Raw genomic sequence first — 22,700 nt, forward strand, 5'->3', positions numbered from 1 at the left:
AGGAGTCACATATTATTGATACATTTGGCCCAACGACAGAAAGACAGTGTGGCTCATGACTAACTGGACTTAATTTACTGTAAGTAATTAAAATGCAGATATAAATGCAGGAAATGACATACATGCTCTCATGAGAGTCAAAATTAGTTGACGTCCCCACATGCTTCCATGAATGTGAAAAAGCATGCGACCTATAGAACCCGCTGGGTTGTGGAAGATGAGTCACGACGACCATGCTGAGACGTGATGGCATCTTATTTTCAGAATGTTCTTTTTCTGCTTTTGTCAGATCTAACTGTGACTTTGAAAAGTCATGCTGGTTTTGCAGAGTCTACCACCTTCACATGTTTTTGTTGGTTGTGCTTCTGTTGCCCATGGAAAAATGCAATTCATAGCCAATCTGTCGTACTTGTGAGTAGTAACAGATGTTAGCATACATTTCAAATCGACACTTGAGGGGTTATGACTGAACGGGTTGCTGCGAAAACATTAAGCGCCGTCCTTGCGTGGGGAATCATTGCATAGCTGATTTTTGAAAGTCTAACCAAACGTTTGGCCTCATACAGTTGCGCTCACCTGCAGATAATGGAGAGTCCTCTCCTTGAGTTTGTTCTCAACGGGCACTAGAGCTTTGTCATAGCCACCTCCTCCTCCTCCTCCCCCCCGAGAAGGGTACACCTCCCTGGCTTGACTGACTGTCATGGCCGACCACGTGCTCCTTTTCAGGGAGTGACCGGAGTGACTGCTGTGACCCAGGTGTCCACCCCCTTCACTTCCTGCCAGCGCAATGGTGGTACAGGCCATGCACTCGACAGGCCCTGGCCCACCGCCTCGCTCTTTGGGCCTCTTCATGGTGAGTTCCTGGATGGCGGCATCCAGGCTCTCGTGCCCGCTGGGGTAGCCTCTCCTGCTGCCACTCACCAGGAAGCTGCTGTCGCTGTCTAAGTTGTCATCCGAGCTCCACCAACCCGCCGTCCTGCTGCGGTGTCGTCTGCCCGACTCATGCCGAGAGTCCCCGCTCTTACTGCGCTCTCGAGATTTGTTTCTCCGAGCAGAACGAGACTGATGGCCGGAGTAGTGACCACCGGTGTCCTCCCCTCCGCTCCTGTGACCTCCTCCCCTCTCACCTCGGTAGTCCCCGCCTCCTCTTGTGCCGTTGTATTCCCGTTTGGAAGGAGCCTCCAAGGAATGGGACTTGGCAAAAAGTCGTTGCACCGAGTTAACCAGGTGGCGGATACGCGAGGGGCTCTCGCTGCGTTGCTCAGTGCCCCCACTCGTGGTGCGCTGATACTGCAGTGTGTGGAAGCCGTCAGGATGGAAGGGTACCTGCTTTTCAAACTGATCCATCAGGTTCGGAGGGATGCGGTGCATCTTCCCTCCGTGACCCGTCGACAAGCATTCCTCACACGAGTCAAATGATTGCAAAGGCGGATGCTGGCTCGGGTGCGAGCGAGGGAAGGTTCCCCCACCCGAGTGGCTGTGCGAATGGGAGTGGGAATGGTGTCTCTCCAGCGCCAAAGCCTCTGCCGGGCCCCCCACAGGGTAGTAGTGGCCTTCATGACCATGATAGTAGTCTCTGCCTGGGCCGTCACAGTCCTCAGGTGGGCAGTGACAAGGCCCTCCTCCGCCACCACCAGAGGAATGCTGGGACAAACTGCGACTGACATGGTACCCTTTCATATGCACCGGGGCGTGGTGGGCCGTCCGGGCAGAAAGGGGGCGCTGCGGGCGTGACAGGGCTGCACAAGTCTCACCTGCGGGCATACAACGAAAATTAAGAATGAAACGGAGAAAAAATAGATGACAATGAAACGTGATGAAGCGTCTGGGTTACATTCCAGACCATCTGCGATAGAATCAGAAGCTAGGTCATTTATATTATCTGTATATACATTTTTGCCCATTAGGGGCACTCTTGTTCCACAATTCTAACAAATAGTACATATTAATTAAGCCGTCAGTATTTTTCCCTTACCTTGCATACTGTAATAAGCAAACGTTTGTTACAACTAAATTACTAACTCCAGAGAAACTAATCTCTGAAAAATTTCCTATTTGTGGCACATAAATATACTTGCGTAAAGGTACGACACGGACAATTGACGTATCGATCTCGGTAAGCCATTTGTGAAGTGGCTTTGTGGATTGAAAGTGCAAACTTTTTTTTCCCCAGATAAACTTCTATTCATTTTTCTTAAAACGTCAAGGCGAGATTTGTATTTGTCTTTTATCTCAATGGCCGCCATCAACAGTCTTTCGCTTTACTTTCTACATCAGCTCTTGTGCGGAGCAGCTTCCTCTTTCTCCCTCCATTTATTGTTATATTCATCACTTCCGCACTCCCGTGTTATCTGCCACAATTCTCCATCCACACCCGCAGGGGTTCATGACACATTTACACAAACATGATTTACAGCGGAGGCAAACGGCGTGTTTATTGATCAGGTGAGTCTTACAGAGACGATAGATGTGGATCTGTTATTTTTTTTTAAAGTATTTTTCCGGCAATCAATTTTAGCTTTGTTTTAGTGTTTGCGTCTTTCCGATCAAACCGGGAAACCTTGATGTCGGAAATGATAGAAAAACTCAACAATCGCAAAAACTGAAATCCGTAAACTTTGAGTCGCTAGATTAAAAGTAAAGAAAATGGTGAACGTGACATTCTTTCACATAAGGGAACGTCTTGCTCTGTAGTCAACCAACATCACAGAATGGATTGCGTTCATGGTTGGGGGTTTTACCACAGTTGTCACCAAAATGGTCAACCGCTGGTGATTCCCTTCTAAATGGAACCAAATTGATTTTATTGACTGTCGTTAATATAATCACCTCTTTATTTACCGCCATCCTCTCTAATTCCTGCACACATACACCTTGCGTCATTTTCAAATTTAATTAGAGTTAAATTGGCTCGGCGGCGCGGAATTCGGCCGGCATGCGTGTATCCGTGTTCGTGCACACATGAGAGATAATCATGCAGTGTAGAGTGGGCCCCGGTGGTTTTGATTGGCTTAAATGATAAGTGTCGATAAGAAGGTTAACCCTCATTCAAGCAGCTAATCCACAGACATGAACAGGGAAAAAAATGAAATCAAGAGACTGACCTGCTTTTGAAAAGCAAACGGACGACACCTAAACGCTTTCAGAATTCTAATTGGCAGCTTGCATCATTTGTGGGTGTTCCTCTATAATAGATGACAAGTGTGCCGCGTTGTTCTGCCTGAAGGAGTAAATTAAACCACGTGTTTATCAAGAAGCCTGCGGCGGCATGACAGGCTACCGAGTTTCGTAGCTGCCCATCATTGTGACAAATGCGCGTGCAACCATGACGACAAAGCCGGGAGAGAAAATGCCACAATTGCCATGATTTCTTTTTCGCATTACGGCACCTGTTCCTCTGCCTTTTCCTCCTGACCTACTTCCCTTCGCCCTGGCAGTAGCGTGCCACTGTTGCCTCCGTAACTCTGCCCGTCTGGTTCGCTGCCTTATAGCAGCTGTTTATTTCCTTTCCTGACATCTCGATCTGGGCATTGGTCTCTCATGAGATCGCTAAGTCCTCCTTACAATCTTGATCAGGCGATCTTCAAACTTAAAACTGAAGCCCAAATTGCTGCTTTGACCACAAATTGTTTGGACGGATTCCGCTGGAATTTTTGATTCACAGTTGGATTCTCGGTTCTTGGTGATCGTTTGGATTTGTTCCATAACTTTTCTCGCCGACAGTCGTACCATAGCTGAAGCTCCAGAGTTGAAACCAGAACTTGGTCAAATTTGGAGTTCAGCTTGGGTCCAAAAGCTTCTCTATTGCTTTATCACACCGCTCACCCGTATTTGAAGTCACAACAATTCAGCAGGGAAGTCAGCGACGTGCTGTCATACCGCTGATGTTTAACACTGCTTAGCATCAACTGGACTGCTGCAGAGGCTTTACTCTGGAGCTCTTTTCATGAAATATTCATGCGATCACGCCAGTTTGCTTTGACCCACTTTGCTAACAGCTGAGTCGGGCCGCTCTTTGCTGTCTTGGTGAGTGGCTCGGGTCAAGGGGTGGGGGTGGGGGGGCTTGACAACGCCAGTATATGGTACGATAACATCAAGACCTTGACTACCTTATTCATATACTGTATTAGCTTGATGTCAAATGGGTAACTTGTACTTATTGCCTTTTTTTAAAAGGTTTGTAAGGCAGCAACTGCACACAATAGTGGTTAATCCCATCTGGCTGCTCTAATGGCTTTCATTGCAATAGCATTGTGTCCCCGAACACAGGCTTTGTTGGACCGCTGTTACAATAAACCGAGAACTTCATGCTGATTCGTCGATACATTTGAGCGCGGGTGCATGAGCGGCTTCATTAAATGTCGCCAAACGTTTGTTTGTTTGTTTACCGTGCAGCTATCATGAATGGTCTCAGTTGTGTCTTCTTGGCAAACACGTCATCGTCGGTAGGCAGTGAAACGGACATTTTGAGACAGATGATGAATTGACGTAAGGTCATTTTTCTTTCATATGTGTACGGACACACACACACACACACACATACACTCATACACACACTCATACACACATTATGCTCAATGGTGGTGACTAGTGTGAGGCAGTTAACTCGTACTCGTTTTGCTTTATGGTGGGGACCTAGTGCGTGAAGCTTTTGCCACACACATTTTTTGTCGTTTCACAGCGAGATCCAGGAAGACTTGAAGATGATAGGAAACATTTTGAGAGCGGGGGAGAAGCTTGTCATTTCCGTCCATACGGAGGGAAATGTCAGCATAAATCGTGAAGTGAAAAGACGTGGAAGATAGGAATGGAAGTCATGTCTTGGGGTTTTAAAAAATGTAGAGCACCTGCAAGGCGGGTTAATGCTTTCATATCTATTTTAGATGAATACTTTGTAGCTGGGGACTTTCAAAGGAGAAAAGGGAGAAGCCAGCACAAAACGACGACACTGCGGATGGTGACAGTCGCGTCGACACCCGTTGCGCTTTCTAGCCATTTTAGCCGATACGGCGGACATAAAAAAATAAAAAATAATTCCCAAGAGGTGAGCAGTGTCTGAAGTACCTTCTCTTATATACAAGACGAGATGGGAGAGCTATTTGAAATGCAAAGCTAATTTTAAACCAACCAACACTACAAGTTCGTAATAATACCTTCTTTTATTTTATTTGTTTATTTTGTATTGGACAGTAAAGGGCACCATGTTTCATTGGGATGCGAATAGTGAGACATTTGGCTAGGTGAGTGATTGTGTGTTTTTGTGCACGCGTAGAGAAAAAAATAATCGCCACAACGTAAGGGAAATATGCCACCATCAGAAGGGCAAAATAGAAGAGAGCCTTGGGGCCATTTTCCTTCTGTCTTACCGTCCTCCTCGTCTTGCCCTGCTTTTCCATCTCCAAGATTCCAGGCTCCCACCGACATATTTTCCCATTTTCTCAAGCATGCATTCCGGCGCGTTTCATTTTTCTTTTGCCGTTAAAAAGCTCAAAGGGTCGGTCGGTCGGACGAGTAGGACACACTTGGTTTTGAGATGCCTTAATTCACCGTGTCAAAGTCAAGGCCCGGGGGCCGAATATGGCCCACCGCATCATTTTATTCGCCCCATGTGAAATTCCATGATGCTTGCTAAAGTCCGAACCAAAATTTCAAATGGTCGCATGTAAACCACAATAACAGTCATTATTTATGACTTCAAATTTAAAAACTAGTTATTCTTTAACTCTTTCACCGATAGACGATGCAGAAATATGTGTCCACTCCAGGTTTTTGTCATTGTCCCTTGAATTCCAGGACCCACAGAATATTGAGTTTTAGGACTACATAAAAATTTGATGCAGCGTTAGAAACCTTAGACTCTATTCTTTCATCAGAAAAAAAGTTAATTCCCAAATTATATGGGTATCTAATTATTTAAGCTTGAAATGAGGGTGGCTGTCCAAAATACAATGCAATACATACATCTTTATATTTTTATATAGTGCTTTAACAACAGCTGAAGCTGTAACAAAGCACTTAGCATGGGCAGCTACCATATACAAGAAATAAAGCAGTCACAAAGATAGTAGAAAGCACCAGGGAGTGAAATCAAGATCAGTTCTGAAGTCAAGTCATATCTTAAATCTAATGGCCGACGAGTGTGAGGACCAAAAATTGCATGCAGTCAATGTGTTCATCACAAAAAAGAGTTAATTCCTAAATTATGAGTCTGGAGTTATATAAGCTTGAAATGAGGGAGGCTATCCAAAATGCAACGCAATACATATTGGTTTGATGAGTGGGTTGACTCGCTGCTTTTTCAAGATTCAAGTTCCTTTCCTTGGAGCACCTTTTGACCATCACACTATCGGTTCATGGCAGAATGAATCTTCAAAATCTCAACCTTGTATTCTTGTAAATTGTCTAATTCATTTTGAAGAGACGAGGGGTAGTTTTCTTCTGTGTAAACCCATCACTCATGTTCCGTGACACCGAAAAACGCCCAATCAGTGTTATCATCTGCATGACATGCATCCTATCTCCAAAACGCATCCCCCCCTAACATGATCGCCAAACCATTTACAGCGTAAAACCTTGCCCGAGAGAGTTTCGGGACTGCGACTTAATGAGAAAGAAAACACACTCACCACTCAGACCGCGTCGCCTGCTCGTAATTGCCTTACATTCTCGCTTTCTACCCCCCCCCCCCCTCTGATAACACAAGGGGGTGGGGAGTTGCTGAGGACATGAGATGACCGTCTAACAGGAGATTAAAGGTAATCAGAGAAGAGCACAGTAGGCTCATTTTGAGCTTCAGCTCATTAGATGTGGAGGCACCGGCCGGCCAGCCGGGGCCTCGTTCGGGAGAGGACTCGCCTCTTTGCACGCACGCATGTAAACACAGCTTTCTTGGTTTATTACAACCCACTCTCGCCTCTCGCTTTGTCTTAATCGACTCCACCACTACCCACTCCTCCACCCCTCCCCCCCATTTTTTGATGTGCTCTCGCTTCTCGCTTTGCTCATTTCCATCACCAACTCCTCCTTCTTAATTCAACGTCCCGAAACATTTTGTCCTGATATTTTCTCAAATATGAATACATGTGGACGCAGAAATGAACCTTTTTTGCATCCGTTTCTGAAGGACAGCCAATGAACTTTTCAACTCCCTTTTACTTTTTGTTCTCAATCCACCCCATCCCCTCCCAAACCCCCTACACTCTGGTCGAGGTTGTGTTGCTGTATTACAAGCTCTCCTGACGGCTAAATCAAAGGCAGATGAAGGTAGATGCAGCTGGGAGAAGCCTCACGTCATATTTTGCTTGCAGGCTGAGTTGCTTAAAATTCATCAGAAATACCCGTGCAATGTTATCACTCTTGTTTTTGCGATGGAGAAAACATCAAAATTCTTTTTTCAAGAAAGACCCAACGTCCGTGTCATTGTGCGATGTCGCCAAAGAAACTTAACTCATTCGCTGCCATTCTCAAATTTATTCGGTAATTGAAAATTGACATGAAAAATGATGTGGAGCGCCATCCCAGAATTGGTTTGGGTTTTGTTTTTGTTTTCTTGCACGGGTGTGTGTTTAATGCTTTGGCAATGTAAATGCTGCCCCCTCTCATGAAGGGGCAGCATTTACATTTTGTACAGCCACCCCCATTTCAAGCTCAGATAACTCCTGACTCATATAACTATTTTTTTTTCGGGTGAAAGAAGCGAGTCGAAGGTTCCTTATGTTGCATTGAATGAATGTTTATGTATTCCTGAAATTGACTATTCTGCGGGTCCGGCAATTTGAGTGAAAATTACAAAAACCCTGGCACTGGAATGGACCCATTTTTGCACACGTCTGGCAGTGAATGAGTTAATGGACTCCTCTGGAGAAGTGAATCGTGCTAGCGGGTAACTCCGGGTAGCGGGGACGCAGCTGGGCAGTCGGTTCGTGGTGATGGGGGGTGGAGATGTATGCTTTTGCACATGCTGAGCGCCCCCTTGCAGCTAGAGAGGCTAACAAGGCCGCTTACGGAGCTGCACGTCGAGGTTCCGCTTTTGTGATAAACGGCTTCTTCCCGTTATCTTCTTTTGACCAAGATGAGAACGGTGGAATTGTATAATTGAAAAGCGGGCCCTCCTCGCACATTCAGAAGCTGCGCTGTATGGATATTTGCTCAATTCATATTCGACACAGTGCGCTGCACCTCATATCCTATTCCTCTATTAGACCAATATTATCCAAATCAAATTAACAGCAGGTAATTTCAGTTCTGCAACGGATACAATCTAATGGGATATTCAAAGTGTCGCATTCCAGCGTACGTTTCGTCAAACAAAAAGAGATTAGTCATCCCAGCGTGGCAAGCATGTCAGGGGCGGCAATCACCCGTAAGCGCGGGGGTGGTTTGAAATGAACAAATTGGTATTTGGGGTGAGATGGGCCACATAAAAAAATACTCAGCAGTGCAACAAATGAAAAGGTCTCCTCATTCATTCTAGTCAACATTCAAAATCAATGAGAATTGCTTGCAGAAAATGAGGGAGGAGAGATAAAACAAAGTAGCTGGTGACATTCAGGAGACAATCACTGCGAGACGCAGAAAAAAGAATAAGTATTGCCGAGGATGGAACAAAAGGGTGGTAGTGGGAGAACATCGCTATTGTGCCCGTTCTCATTAGGAAATACAAAAAGCGATGCAATCTAAGCAGGAAAAACTCAGTGTAGACCTTCGTGAGGATGAGAGAAAGGGGGGCAGGTAGGAGATAATCAAGACTTAATTAATTGTCGCTGCTTCTGCACACCCTCCTTTATCATGTCATCATTGTAAGCCCATACATTCCACTTCGGTGACTCCTTCACTGGCTGTTATGCAAAATCTGTCAGATGTCATGCGCACAGGATTTTCATTTATTTATTTTAAACAGCAGTGCTGCTCATTTTGATTAAAAAAATAAATCAATTGTGATTAAATTGTAGTAAATCGACACTCTACATGGTGAAATTAACTAGCATGTGCGCCTCATTCCTCGTCCACCGGGGGCAGTGTAGTTAGCAAACGTCCTACACGTTGACTTGATGATGAGGATAAATAATATATACAACCGAGAGTGTTGCGTAGCTACCATTCCTCATCCACTAGGGGCAGTGTAATATTACCAAATGTGCTACACGTTGATTTGATGATGAGAATAAAGAATATATACGCCAAAAAGTGGTATTTAGATACAATTTATATTTTAAATTGACTGAATTTCAAATGGGGAAGTTGCAGTTCACCGGCAATGGCGAGCGGTTGAAATTGAAAGAACGAAAGGGATGAGATCTTTTGCGAAACCGTTCCTCCTCCCTTTTCGAGTTAGTAACACTGCATTTTCATTTACATCGTCGGGGTGATGTATTTTGTTCACTGAAGCGTCACTTCATCATTTGGGAAAATAGTCTGCCAATTTGATGGAGACCAATAAGCCGCTCCTCACTACTGCAAATTACAAACACTTGAAAAGGCATATTATCAAAAAAAAAATAATAATAATAATAATTAAAAATAATCAGAATGTATCTCTGCATTTTTTTTTTTAAAGACTACTAATTTTAAGTTAATTTTGCAGTAGCTGAAGATGTGAATTCTGGTATAATAGTAATTCTAATCATAATAACAATAATAATAAGCATTCATCACTAGTTTGGGCCAGAGGAGGCTTTCTGTTCATAAAATGTCCAATCGCATTCTACATTCATCATGCGGCCGTTTTAAAATACCAATTGCCAAAATGTCAGTCAACTGTATGAAATGAGCTGGCGGGGCCACGGGGGTCACAGTGGGTTCTTTTAATGAGGAAAAAAAAAAGATTTGTGAAGATTGGAAATGTAAAAAGGATGATGAATAATATATATATATATATATATATATATATATATATATATATATATATATACTTTCTAAAAAAATTAAAAAAAAAAAAAAAACTTTTTTTTTTTGTACAAATATTGGATTGGACACCAAAATCAGAAAAAATGAGACAGGACTAAATAGTTCAGGATTAATTTTGGCAGTTAAATGTCCGTAACTTACTGCATCAATGTTTTGGTCCCGTTCTGAACTGTATTTATGTATTTTTTTTTCAGTTTAGAGCATTAAAAAAGTAATTTTCAGTAGACAGTGTTGATCACATGGAAGATGGAAATAATGGGGTGGAAAGGAAATTCAAATGACGAGGGGCTAACAAGGAGTGAACTCATAGAAACTCTCTGACGCTTGATTACCTGTCTGACTTGGCGCTAATGGAAAACAATGGGAGCGTGATTAGTATTTCCGACGGACGTAAAACATTGCCAAAGTGGATGAAAGGGAGTGCACTTCCATTTTTGCCAGGCGCTCCTTTCATCAGTATTTTTATGTATTTATTTATTTATTCATTTATTATCTCCGTGTAAGATCTACCATGTGCAATGGGAATTATTTTTACGGCCTGTGAGGATGTCCGTCATCTTGCAGTGCAGACAAGTGAGGCCTCCCGAGAAATATTCATTATCAAAGAAAAACAGTCACAGGGACAATCTTTGCAAAAGTTTTGGAGGAGTTTTTTGTCTGGGGAATTATGTGTGATTTAAAAGCTATCTGCGGGAAACAGACAAGGGAAAATCCTGACCACAGAGAACGTCCATCTTAGTCTTTGCACACATTTTCAAAAGCAATCTATATTTTTTTGTCTGTAAAGACACATTTCACAAATTTTGCCGCCACGTTTGTTCTCGTCATTTAATAGTCCTTGCGATCTATTCGGAACAACCGACACATTCTCGTCCTTTTGGATCAAGGCCGTGTTTTGGGGAGCAGGCTTATGTCAGAACAACAAAATGGACAGCAAAGGATTCACATCTATTCAGCGGTCAAATGTTTTACAATTAAACCGCAAACAAAGCAGCTCCCATTTTTTTTTTTTTTTTTTTTTGAAGTGCCGCAAATGCTGAAATGCGTCAGATATGACTGTCAATTTTTAATGCAGCGTTTGAATATGCAAAGGTTGTGCAGCAGCGGCTCACGGCAATTAGCGTAGATGAGGTTATGGCGTGCTGAATTTCCCCTAATTTCACCGTTGGTTGCCTTAAATGCTGTCCTCCTCAAAAAACATCGAGGAAAACAATCGATCTAAAATATAACAGCGGCTTATCTTCAGGAAGGTTGCTTCTCCTTTGTAATTTGCAGATATTGGACAGAGAGTTCAGCTGAGCGGCAGTGGTTGGCTTCCCCTTGTTACGACTCCTCATCTGCTAGGAAACTAGCGATAAATCTAGTCGAGAGTGTTAACATCCCGAAAAAGCTTTACGTCAAGCTTGGCAAGCTGTGTTAAATTCTGCTTGTCACAGGAAGCTGAGCTGTCTAATCAGACTAAGCAGCTTGTCATTGCACACTTCTCATCATCTAATTTTACACCATCGGTCCGAATCGTGTGCTAGCCCAACCTAACATTGGAAGCGTTTACTCATCTGGACACGGTGGTATTAATATGACTTTGAACTTGCTATATGAGCGGTTAGCATCTGTGAGCGTGCAACCTCACTCGACTCCAAGGGCGCCGTTAAAGAGGAACCATTTGGGCTCATCACATCGATGCTAACCTTTAACAGCCTTATCTTCTCAGCCAGCTGTGGCAGACAGTTAAACTGTGATTCACTACGATAACCGAACTAGAGGAGACAGTTCGGGGAGGGTTTCAGGCTTCTTCTTGTAGTTTGTATGCAAGGGTTGAGAATGAGCCCTTTGGAATTGCTTCGTTAGGGACCACCGACTCTGTGAAGTGAAGGCTAAGGCCACGTGAACGAGGTCACAATTGAACCTGGCAACACATTGCATCACTAGAGACGCCTCTCATATCCCATAAGACCTTCGTCTCACGGCCATCAACCATTTTCCTTGTTTTCCCGAAGCGCTGTTGGGAGAAGAATCTACGTCGACGCTGGTGCTCAGGAACCACACTATGAGACCAACAGCTTTGAAGTCCGACAGTTCGTCCAAAGCCACAACCACGTCAAATGTGACACAATGTCTGCAAAACATTGCCGGAATGGGAAAGGGCAAGGGTGGTGGATCAATTGTGACAGGCCCGCCGGGGGTATAAACGCAGATGGCGCATAATCTCCCATTCCCTCTGAATAATGCAACGCGGATCCTGTGCATGTTCGTCGCCTGTCAAAATTTTCGTCAAAACATTCGTTCGGACCTATTTACGACATATAGATGAACGATGAGACGACAAGTAGCGCTTTCAGTTTTTCAGCAATAGTAATCTTTCGTCAACAAAATGTTTTGTGTCCCCAAAAAAGTCTGAAGAAATCTAGGCTGAAGCAGAATGCCGATTTACTTTTGTGGCGCATTCTGTGGCAAACAATAGGTGACCAAAAGTACCTCCCGGCAACAATCACAACTACGAGAGGCATACAAACAAACAAAAAAGGACAGCGGATGAGCCTCTGCGCCTTTCAATTATCCCCCCCCTCCCCTCAATCCAGCCGCCCATCCGGCTCTCTTGTGAGATGAAGCTGTGAAATTGAATTGCCGAGCACATCTCTGCAAACAGAGCGGCTCGCCTGCAACCTTGGCACTAACGAAGGGAAAGGTCCAGCACCGTGACGGTTGCGGCGTATCACGGCGATTTGGCTAACGGACGGGAAAGAAAACAAATCGTCGACCTCAATCGGTAGTGAAGAAAACGGAATGACCAAATCAATGAGAATTTGCCAGTACGGTTTGACTGCTGCCAGCTTGATAGTTTGAAACGCTTACTTAAAGTGGAAACTATCAAGTCATCTTTACCGATCTATGCACGTCTATCCACTGTACTTTTGCGAGAGATCCGTTGTTTCCTCTTTCTCATTTATTTGGTGTATTCTGCATTTTTTATGATCACAGCAGCACACCAGGTTTTATTCGGGGAGGCGAGCAAACTTTGCTCTCGACATCCCCGTTAATTCAAAGATCGGTGCTAACTCGGTGTCCTGGAAGAATAGAACGCAGTATCTGTCAGACTCTCTTTGGTGTTGAAATACACATGCTACTACTTACCCTTATGAATAATAAAGTACACATGAATGCCGAATTAGGCATGTAATAAATCCAAAATTGAATCTGACTTTTAATAATCTCATTCGAAAGAGAGATGGCTTTTAATTGCTGTTGGAAACGACGCTTCATCATCAGTCACCTATGATGATGATATAGGCTATGGCGGTTTCGTTTTGATTCAATGATGGCAAGCGTGAATGGGTGTCCAATTTTTTCGCTGCATCCATTCAGATGCGATTCACTCCTGTTCATCGGTAGAAACAGTAAAAAAATACTTATGTTGTATCATTTTTTTCCACAAGTCTGTTTCATGACTGGACTTTTATGTGTGGATTGATCAATTGCATGTATTTGATGCCTCCATTTAATTTTTTTTATTGACGGATGCACCAATAGTAGTTGTATGCTCCGTCTTACGCGTACCAGTTGAGAAGCGAGCAGCAGCATTGTGGATTGGTCCATCCTAGGTATAGCAAAAGTCTCCATCTGACCCTAGATGTTAATTTATCCCATTTCTGGTATTGATGCATGCATGTGCGCGTCAACGTACACGCGTGAGTCGCCTAAAGGTACGGACGGTCTGTATAGCCCACGTTGACGTGAACCCGTAAGGCCCTTGGGGCTGCCCTCGCCCTCCTTAGCGCTTCCTCGGGCCCACAGTTGGTGCTCTAGTTTCACAGCCAAACACATATGGGATGCTTCTATTATTCATAAAGTGAGAGCTAGGAAGCTTGGAGACTTTGATCGGGGGGGGGGGGATCAGGTGGATGGAGAGTCTCCCTGTTGGGGGAAAAAATATGTGTGAATGGTCTCAGGTGGGAAGGTCAGTTTGTTTTTGATGATAAAGATTTCATAATTCATCAGATGACCTCCGAACTGTTTTGCCAATGGAGACACTCGGGTTCCTTTCACTGACTTGAACATGAGTTCGGATAATCAGTACGTTGAAATATAAAGTTGAAACGGAAATTCAAGAAATTCAGCTTGAAAGATTGAAATGAAGAATCTTATCGAGATTGTCGTTGTCCATCTCCTCATCCTCCATCTGCCCCATTTCGCTCTCTCACTTGTGGTTTTAACAATATCTCATTTGTCACATCTTCTTATCAAACATCATGACCGTTTCTCCAGGACCAGGTATCTGCATAAGTGTCAGTAATGCCATCGGATTTGGCAACTCGTCTCTCAACTCTGTGAGAAAAGGAACGTTAAGTGGAAGTTAATGAATAATGGAGGTTAAAATAAGAACCCTGGAATTAAATATGAAACGAAAGATTGGGCAAAAAACAGGGCAAAAACTAACCAACCCCCATGGTGGGAAAGACGAGGACAAGAAACCGACGGGCCGGTTCGGGGAGGGTATGGCTGCGACAGTGGGGATGAGCCTGGGATAAGCCTTGTCTCCCATTGTCTACTGTTTCCCAAACCAGTTATTGTCAACTGCAGCCACATGAAAGAGAGTTAATGAGGGAAAAAGAGCTTTGGAGTGTCTCGGCGCAGTCAGGGGAATGGCGATAAGAACAGTCAGAGGGGTGGAATGAGGACTGCTCTATGAAAACTTTGCTGGTGGAAGGGGGTGACATTGGAGTTAGCCACCTCACGGGTTCACTTTGAAATTCTTTCTGACTCTTTGGGGGAAATTGTGTTTTCAAAAATATATTTTTCCAGACTTTTCTTTTCAAGTACAGTGATGTATTAGGTCTAAAAACAGAAAACGACCACCCACCCAAACCCGTCAGTCTGCTTTTTTCACTCTAGTACTAACAGTATCACTGTACTCATGGTCGTACATATATTAGTGTCATACTGATGAGATGAGGGTTGTTCAGAATCAATGGTCAAGTGGAACTGTGCCCGTCTCAAGTGGGCATTAAGGATGACAGAAAATGATGATAAAAATGACAGGAATAATTTATTTTATTGAATAATGTTTCTATAAAGTCCCCTTTAACTTTAGTTTTATTTTCTTTCTATTTGCCCAGAAGTAATACGTTAGTCCATTTAAAACATTGTTGCTATCAACGACGTTGACAATTCCAGAAGCTTGAGGGGTTAATTTCCAGAAAATCTATTTTGTATGATAATTCCTGAATATTGCTTTGCAGATGATGGATTAGTTGCAATGTGAAAAAAAAAACAAAAAAATCCCTTAAAAAATCACATTGCACAGTCACCAAACACATCCAACATTTATTTTATTATTTGCATGGCTGTACTTTCTCCTCAAGGCTGTAGGTCACGTTCACCATGGCAACCATACCGTCAACGTAACCCGTTCATATCCCGCCTGCCCATTCCACCGTCTCGTCACAGATGTGTGACTCTGCTTCCGGTGTGTCATTTCCCAGTGAGAAAACATCATCAATAAAATATTGCCTGAGTGTATATTCGTGCACGGCGTGTCTCTCGAGTCCCGCTGACATCGCTGTTCATGCTGTCAAATCACTAACATGGTTCTCGTGTTGCTTGGACTCGATCGTTAAACTTAGTTTCTACTTTTGTTTCCCAAAATGAAATACACTACTAGTACTACGACGACTACTACTACTACTACTAATACTATTAATACTATCAATACTACTACTACAACAAATACTACCTATACTACGACTACTTCTACTACTACTAATTTTACTAATACTATCAATATTACTACTGCTTTACTAATACTACTATTACTATTACTAGTAGTACTTCTACTACTAATACTACCAATACTACTGCTACTACTAATACTACTACTGTACTACTACTACTACTATCACTACTACTAAAGTTTCCCGTGACTTTGTTTGTACTTTTGATTCCAAAAATAAACACAATGGAAAAATAGAGCCACCTGTCACCGTAAGTGTGTGTCCTGACTATTTCAATGCACTCGTGGCGGTTTGTGCGATTCAGGATTCAGACCTTTAGGATTTTCTTTAAGAACCAGTCAAAAAATATAGAAAAAATAAATAACAAAAATCAAATTTGAACCAGATCATAAGCCTTTGCAGAGTTTTGAAAATGGATACCGTCTGAAACTTCCATTCAAGTGCAAAAGTAAGACAACAAATCCCGGTGTGTTAAAATGTGTGTGTGTTCACGCAGACCCCCATTCCATCCCATTTTTATAATACTGTTTGTCTTTTAACAGTGTTTTGTTCCGCGAGGATTTGTTTTCGGCTCTTACTGTCTCTTTACCTGCAATGACTTAGTCACAACTGAGAATTAAATGCGGCAAGGCGAACTGCAAGCGGAAGAACCAACGTGGTGATTATGACACATTGAGCAAGGAGGGGGTGAGGTGTGTGTGGGGGGGATGCTTTTCATTTGTCAGGCCCTCGTTTCTAGTGATTGTGTGCGGGCTGGTGTTGCCCGGATGATAAATCAAAGATGGGAGAAAAACAAATCCTGGGGAATTTTGACCTTCCCCGGAACACATCCATGCCACGTCCTCGCCGCTGGGCTGTGATCAATCACGGGGTGTGTGAGGACGCAGCGGAGGAAGGACAACTGATCTTAGTCAGCAGACGCGTCACCGGTTGCCTCACCGTGACTTGATTCGCGATGCTTTGTGGACACACTCATCAACATGATAATGAAAGCGCAATTAAAATTAGAGTAGCATTGTCGCTCGACGATGCGCGAACATCGTACGAAAAGACGCTTTGGATGGATTAGCGCTAATCTGCGTTCGCGATATTTATCGTGCACGAATGCAATTTAATTGGAATTGTTAATAGCATCTTGATTGTCCATAAAAAAGATAATACATACATGAGTAAACGAATAAATAAATACATCAATAAATACAGAAACAAATTCATAAATACATACATAAATAAATACATAAATACATAAATAAATACAGAAATAAATAATTTCAGGGTCACTTCGAGCCCCGATCACCACTCTGCTGATTTAAGTTTGCAAGCTTGTCTAGATATTGACATTTTGAGTATTATTGCATTGGTATGGGGGGGGGGGTGACACGGTTTATTTTTGCCGAAACTAATTTGAAAAATCACACACTGACTGTCTTATGGGAAACACCTTTACCTCAATTTTTCAACCATATTGTTTTAAATGTGCATCGTTCCCCAATTAACCCCCCCATTGCCCCTCAAAAAAATAAAATAAAATGAAGATGCAAATGTGTGAGCAAATATCAAACATCTTGACTTCAATTTGCCATTTGCCGCAGTGAGTCCAAGTCAGCAAAGTTTCTGGATCAGCAGTGTTTATCCTTCACTTAATTGGTCAGAGTGTCCTACTGGCACTGGTGTCACTATGGCGACCGAATAGAAAATGTTACTTTTCTGTTTCCATCTGCTAAGACAAAAAAAAGTGTGTGTTCGTGATGGTGCACGCGGGATGTAAGTGACGTGACATAGCAGCGAGAAGCTCTGCTGCTGTCTAATTATCCGCATGTGATGGATGGCTTTGATTAAAGCACATTAAGGAAGCGCCAGTCGTCCCCCCATACTATTTTTTTCTACGAGACTCGAGTAGTTAAAAAAAAAGATGAGCTCTCCTTTCAACGCTGATAAAAGATATCCATAAATCATCATGAGGTCACAAGAGGAGGGCCGTGAGGATGAATTACATCGAAAAGATGGACAACGGCTGGTGCTGATGGAATATTTGTTTTGATTGCATTCGATGGTTTGGGATGAGTGGTGATTTTTCATTTGGGCCGCAGTTATTTGCTCCTCAACAGAGTCAAAGTTTATGGACGTTTTCTATTCTTTTTTTTTTTTTTTTTTTGCAAAAGGTATGATTTTAGGATTGCATACAATTTATCACGTTGGTCTTTTTTCCAATCTCATTACTGTGTAGTTCAGGACCATCCATTGTTTCTAAAAGCATTTTTGTTCCATTTCTGTTGCTCGATTTTACATAGAGTGGTATGTGTTACGATAGTTGTCAATGTTAAGTGTTTCATTTCAGCATCAGTGGTTGTTAAAGCACTATATAAATAAATAAATAAAGATGTATTGTTTCAAATCTCCTACTTGGTGGAGACTTAGTGTGTGAAGTATCTGTTGATGGATGCGATGAAAGAATGGCAGAATGAAATTACACATGAGCCGATGGAGCCAGTACGCTTCCAGGCAGCAGATTTCCACGTTCTGACGTCAGCAAAAGGCTCCGTGGCAAAGCTGGGAATGAATAGGGGGAAGGGGTGGAAGGCTGGAAATAGGGGGAGGGGGTGCTAATGGCTAAGAATAGCGCTACAACCCCGGGCCAGTGGCGCTTGCTACTGTTTTTCAATTTACGTCTGTGCTCGCTCCAACTTGTCAGATACGCTTCTCTCTCTTCTCCGTCAACCTGGGCCATTGGAGAATAACGCTTATGTGACCGCTGACCCGAGGAATCTGACTTACAGCCGGTTTGGGACCAGAAAAGCACCAAGTACAACCCCGCGTTAGCGCCCGCCATGTGAAAAATAAAAACTGAGGAGAGTGATTGGCGCATACTTTCTTTGAGCTCCTTGACTGACTGTGGGTTAATCCTTGAGAGGTCCCACCAGGCGCTCTCGCACGCTCCTCCAGGAGATGATTTTTCAAGGACACGACAAGCCGAAGTGGGATTTATATGTGCTGGGTGACGACTGGAATAGCGGGAATGACACTAGAGGGCTGGGGTGTTTGTGTGCGTGTGTCTGCGTGTGTGTGCTCATACAGGCCACTCACCACAATCTCACCGGGAACTGGTGCTCCATGTTGTTTTTGGGAGGGTGTGGCGGGGGGCGGTAGAATCAGCTGGCTTTATACTTCACTCACAATCCCTCCGCTGTACAACGAGAGTGAAAAAAGACAAATCAGGGAGGCTGCCCATCAACCAATACGTGCTCACAGAGCATCTCTCTTTCTGATGGTAAATACACCCCCCTTCCCGCCCTCCATGAAGTGACCTGTAAATGGGTCCCCCGTGATGCCTGAAAATGTACTGTGGTCGAAAGAAGAGAAGATCAGTCCCCACTATGTTGGGGAAACGTGCGTATGTGTGTGTATGTTTGTGTGTGTATAAACTTGAGGACAGCATTAGTGATTGAAAACATACAGGGAGGTGACGGGGAGGTTAGAGGTAATTGCTGCCGCTAAATGCTGCTAAAATGTTTGCCTCCCTCCTGTCAGAAAGGTGAGGGGTGAACTCACTTTGGTGAGATTCCCTATCGACGCCTTAGTGTCAGCGGCTGGTATGAGTTGCCCGTGATTTTCTTCATCGCTCTGCCTCTAGTTATCCGACATACGGCTTTTGTAAGTAGGGGCATGCGTCTCCATGGCAACAGGGGCCCGACGACAAGCACCATAGCGGGTTTTGCCTATACGACTATCGTACAATCAAACCGCAAAGTTCTTCGCGCTTGATTTTCAAACGCTGCAAGGTGAAAAAGGTCTGAGCGTGCAAATACGGCAGATTCTTTCATTGATTTGCCGGCGTTTGTCTGCGTGCATAGTCATGTGACTGCGAACCGCACCGTTGCTATCTGCCGAGATAATTGGAGCACAACTCTTTTGCCGTCCCTGCGGGCCACTGATCCAGCTGCTTTCATCTAATATAGGTCAGCTGTGACAAAGCCCGGCTGGCATGGACACAGATCAGCTTGGCCTCGTCGCGAATACTGCCCCTTGCATATATTACGTGCCTATTTATCCCTCGCATGCCGTAAATAAAAGAATACCGTCTACGGAGCCAGCGTGAATCACATCTTTTGCCTTGAACATCTGTGATAGTGTGTCGTTTCCATGACAATGCGTACTTGATGTATGTCATGCTCCAAATATGCATACATTGATGTATTTTTTCTGTCACGTTTGCCCTGGCAGAGTGACAGATTTGCATGACAAAGGTGCACTCTGCCGATATGTCAATGAAACAAACAGGTGATCTTTAACTCATTCACCGCCAGACGATGTGCAAAAATGTGGCACTTCAGTGCTTGGCTTTTTGTCATTTTCGCGGAAATTGCAGGACCCACAGAATATTGAGTTTTAGGACTACATAAGCATTCAATGCAGCGTAAGCAACCTTAGACTCTCTTCTTTTAGCAGAAAGAAAGTGTTAATTCCATATGTGTCTGGAGTAATATGAGGTGCAAGAACTGCATTTGCTCCGATATCTGATGGCTTCAACTGGACAGCAGCCAAGGTGAAGACAGCCGAGTGGAGAGCTAGAGAGGAAAGTAATTATCCTGTCTATTCTTCTGTCTGTCGGTCATTATGTCAAAGTAGCACAGAGTAACATTACGGTAAGTCTACTTGGGTTCTTTGGGTTCTTGTGGCGACCCGTTCTTCCGATCGCTCACCTGATAACCTACGTTAGATGCTGCGATCTAATGGGCCAATAATTGGTCCAAAAGACTTGTCAGCCTCTGTGATGGTTTGAGGAAGACGGGTCAGCAATGTGTCGCATTGCGGGAGCTGTGTGCTATCTTCTCCCGCTTCTTTGAGCCAAGAATGTTGCCACAGCCAGCAAGTGGGGTCACACAGGGCTTAAAGCTGCGGGTATTTATACAAATAAAATCAATATTTAATGGGACCCTTTGCGACTGACTCTTTCTATCTCTCGCTCTCACTCTCTCTCATTCTCTTTCTCTCGCTCATCTACTCAAACAAGATGCTGCAGTGAGGGACATTAATTAGGGCCAGACATGCATCAAGTATTTCCCACAGGCCCGAGCATTAAGTCCAGTTCATACCAGGCGACAGCAGAGGACCGGTTTGTTCAAACAACTGCGGTCAGGTCGCATTGGTCTGCTTTCTGTCCGACGTGGAACATTTTTAGGGAACGATTTAAGAGAAAACAGGGTGGGGGGGGGGCATATTGGATTTCATCAAAGCGAATATGCAGGGATTTTTTTTCGCATTAATGTGTTATCACACAGAAGCTGGAGTATCTTCACTTGTAGCCTGATGTGCACATTAGTCATGTGTTTGAACTGGAGATCCCCCCATCCCCACCCCTCACTTCCAAATATTCTATGTCAAGTCATCCTTCAAGTTGAAGTGAAATTCCTCTATGTACTTCTAGTCCGTCAAATTTGGTTGTTTATTCCTTCAAATGCATCCTACTGGGAGGATGCTTCATTTTTAGACGTGGCGAAATATTAACTACCACAACTATGCAAGCTAATTGGTTTGCTCTGAAACAATTTGTAGTTTCTTTTAATTAAAAAAACACATTAATGGTAAAACATAATTCATATTTCACTGTTGAGTTAATTTTTGCTTTAGATGTTGCTCTTTCTGTCATACCATCGAATGCATTTTGACAACGTGAGTGTACTTTGATGCTGCTCCTAATATTAAAATAAATACGGAAAAATAAACACGTCCAAAACAGTCACCCAAATATGAACTGTGTCAACAGTGCACCCCCAGAAATTTGCATTCAGATGACTTTTCTTCATTGGGATTATGACAAATTGTGATAAGCGTACAAAAGGCCCAAAGTGTATCAAGTTACAGCTCCTAGAAAAGCGACTGTCAGGGGAACTCTGGTGTTTAAATAAATGAATACATAAATGAATACATAAATAAAGACATAAATAAACATATAAATATATAAACAAATACATGCATACATGCTTACATGAATAAACAAATGATAAATAAATAAACAAACAAACAAATAAAGAGAATATCTAAAAAATAGTTACATGATCTATAAATACACAAATAAATAAATAAAAATAAATATACATAAAAATAGATACATAATTCATATATCTACAAATAAATAGATACATATAAAAAATACATACATCAAGAAATAAATGGAAGAATAAATGACTAAACGAATGAGCAAATAAGTGAACATACAAATAAATACATAAATACACGCCTATACACCTACACACATACACACAGAAATAAATACATAAATGGAAGAATTGTTAATGACATCTTGATTGTCCATAAAAAAGATAATAAATACATAAACAAATACATAAATGCATACATAATTAAATACATAAATAAAGAGCTTTCTACATGATAGGAGTGGCAGGTTTTAAATTGTGTTCTATCTGCCAAAGGTCTCTTCAACGATGCGAGAAATTCGCACCAGCACCAACAAAGCTGTTCACTCGATTGAAGTGATTCCCCATAGCGTTGCATATGTGGCGTGTATACCCCGAGCTGGTTGTCGTGGTAGTTTCGAAAAATAAGCTCCACGCAGCAGCACCTTTCATCTATACGACTGCAAACTCCAGCCATAAATATAGTGGTAAACAAACACCTCTTCCAGAGCGGGCAGCGCTATCTGGTTTGATTGGATCTCGCGCGTATTGTCTCCGTTCCACATCAGCTCAGCCCGAACGCAAAGCAGCCAGCTGTGTCAATGACCTCATCGTAAACCTCAATTGTGGAAGTGAACGTTCTAAAGCGCCACATCATTATGCCACTGCTGTCACCTACTTTACATAGACACCTCCATTAATTTCCCCGAGCCTCTTTATGCCGCATCTGCTTTCTGGCACGTTTGACCTACAATGAGCGCCGCATCATAGGATCACTGACGACATACCCGAGGAGCACTTGCTTGCGTGTGTTTGTTTAGCTCGGACAAATCTGGGAGTTTGCCTTCAGTGTGTGATATTCGATGTGCAATTGTCATGACTTAACGTGATCTGCTTCAAATATTTTTTTTTCTCATCTCGAGCAACCATT

The 22,700-nt window shown here is 43.1% G+C and overlaps 3 protein-coding genes across 9 annotated transcripts in view; 2 read left to right on the plus strand and 1 right to left on the minus strand.

The window, feature by feature from the left end:
• The window catches only part of LOC148882831 (tissue alpha-L-fucosidase-like), a 74,749-nt gene that overhangs the window by 16,915 nt on the left and 35,134 nt on the right, over window positions 1-22,700 (plus strand). The window lies entirely within an intron of this gene.
• Window positions 1-22,700, plus strand: part of gja4 (gap junction protein alpha 4) — a 69,683-nt gene that overhangs the window by 14,275 nt on the left and 32,708 nt on the right. The gene's annotated exons all lie outside the window — the stretch shown is intronic.
• dlgap3 (DLG associated protein 3) overlaps window positions 1-22,700 on the minus strand; it is a 56,167-nt gene that overhangs the window by 7,536 nt on the left and 25,931 nt on the right. For 2 of the 5 annotated variants that reach the window (XM_089023080.1, XM_089023076.1), the window contains exons 2-3: window positions 18,720-18,819; window positions 577-1,754 (exon numbers count right to left, since the gene is read on the minus strand). In XM_089023080.1, coding sequence (XP_088879206.1) covers window positions 577-1,680 — 1,104 coding nt within the window. In that variant the 5' untranslated portion in view covers window positions 1,681-1,754; window positions 18,720-18,819. Of the gene's footprint in view, window positions 1-576; window positions 1,755-6,626; window positions 6,851-18,719; window positions 18,820-22,700 lie in introns of those variants that run through there. The other 3 variants (XM_089023077.1, XM_089023079.1, XM_089023078.1) reach the window with 3 other exon arrangements.

This window comes from Hippocampus bargibanti, linkage group LG20 (genome assembly GCF_051943395.1).
Source record: "Hippocampus bargibanti isolate YZ-2025 linkage group LG20, ASM5194339v1, whole genome shotgun sequence".
Classification (NCBI taxonomy): domain Eukaryota; kingdom Metazoa; phylum Chordata; class Actinopteri; order Syngnathiformes; family Syngnathidae; genus Hippocampus; species Hippocampus bargibanti.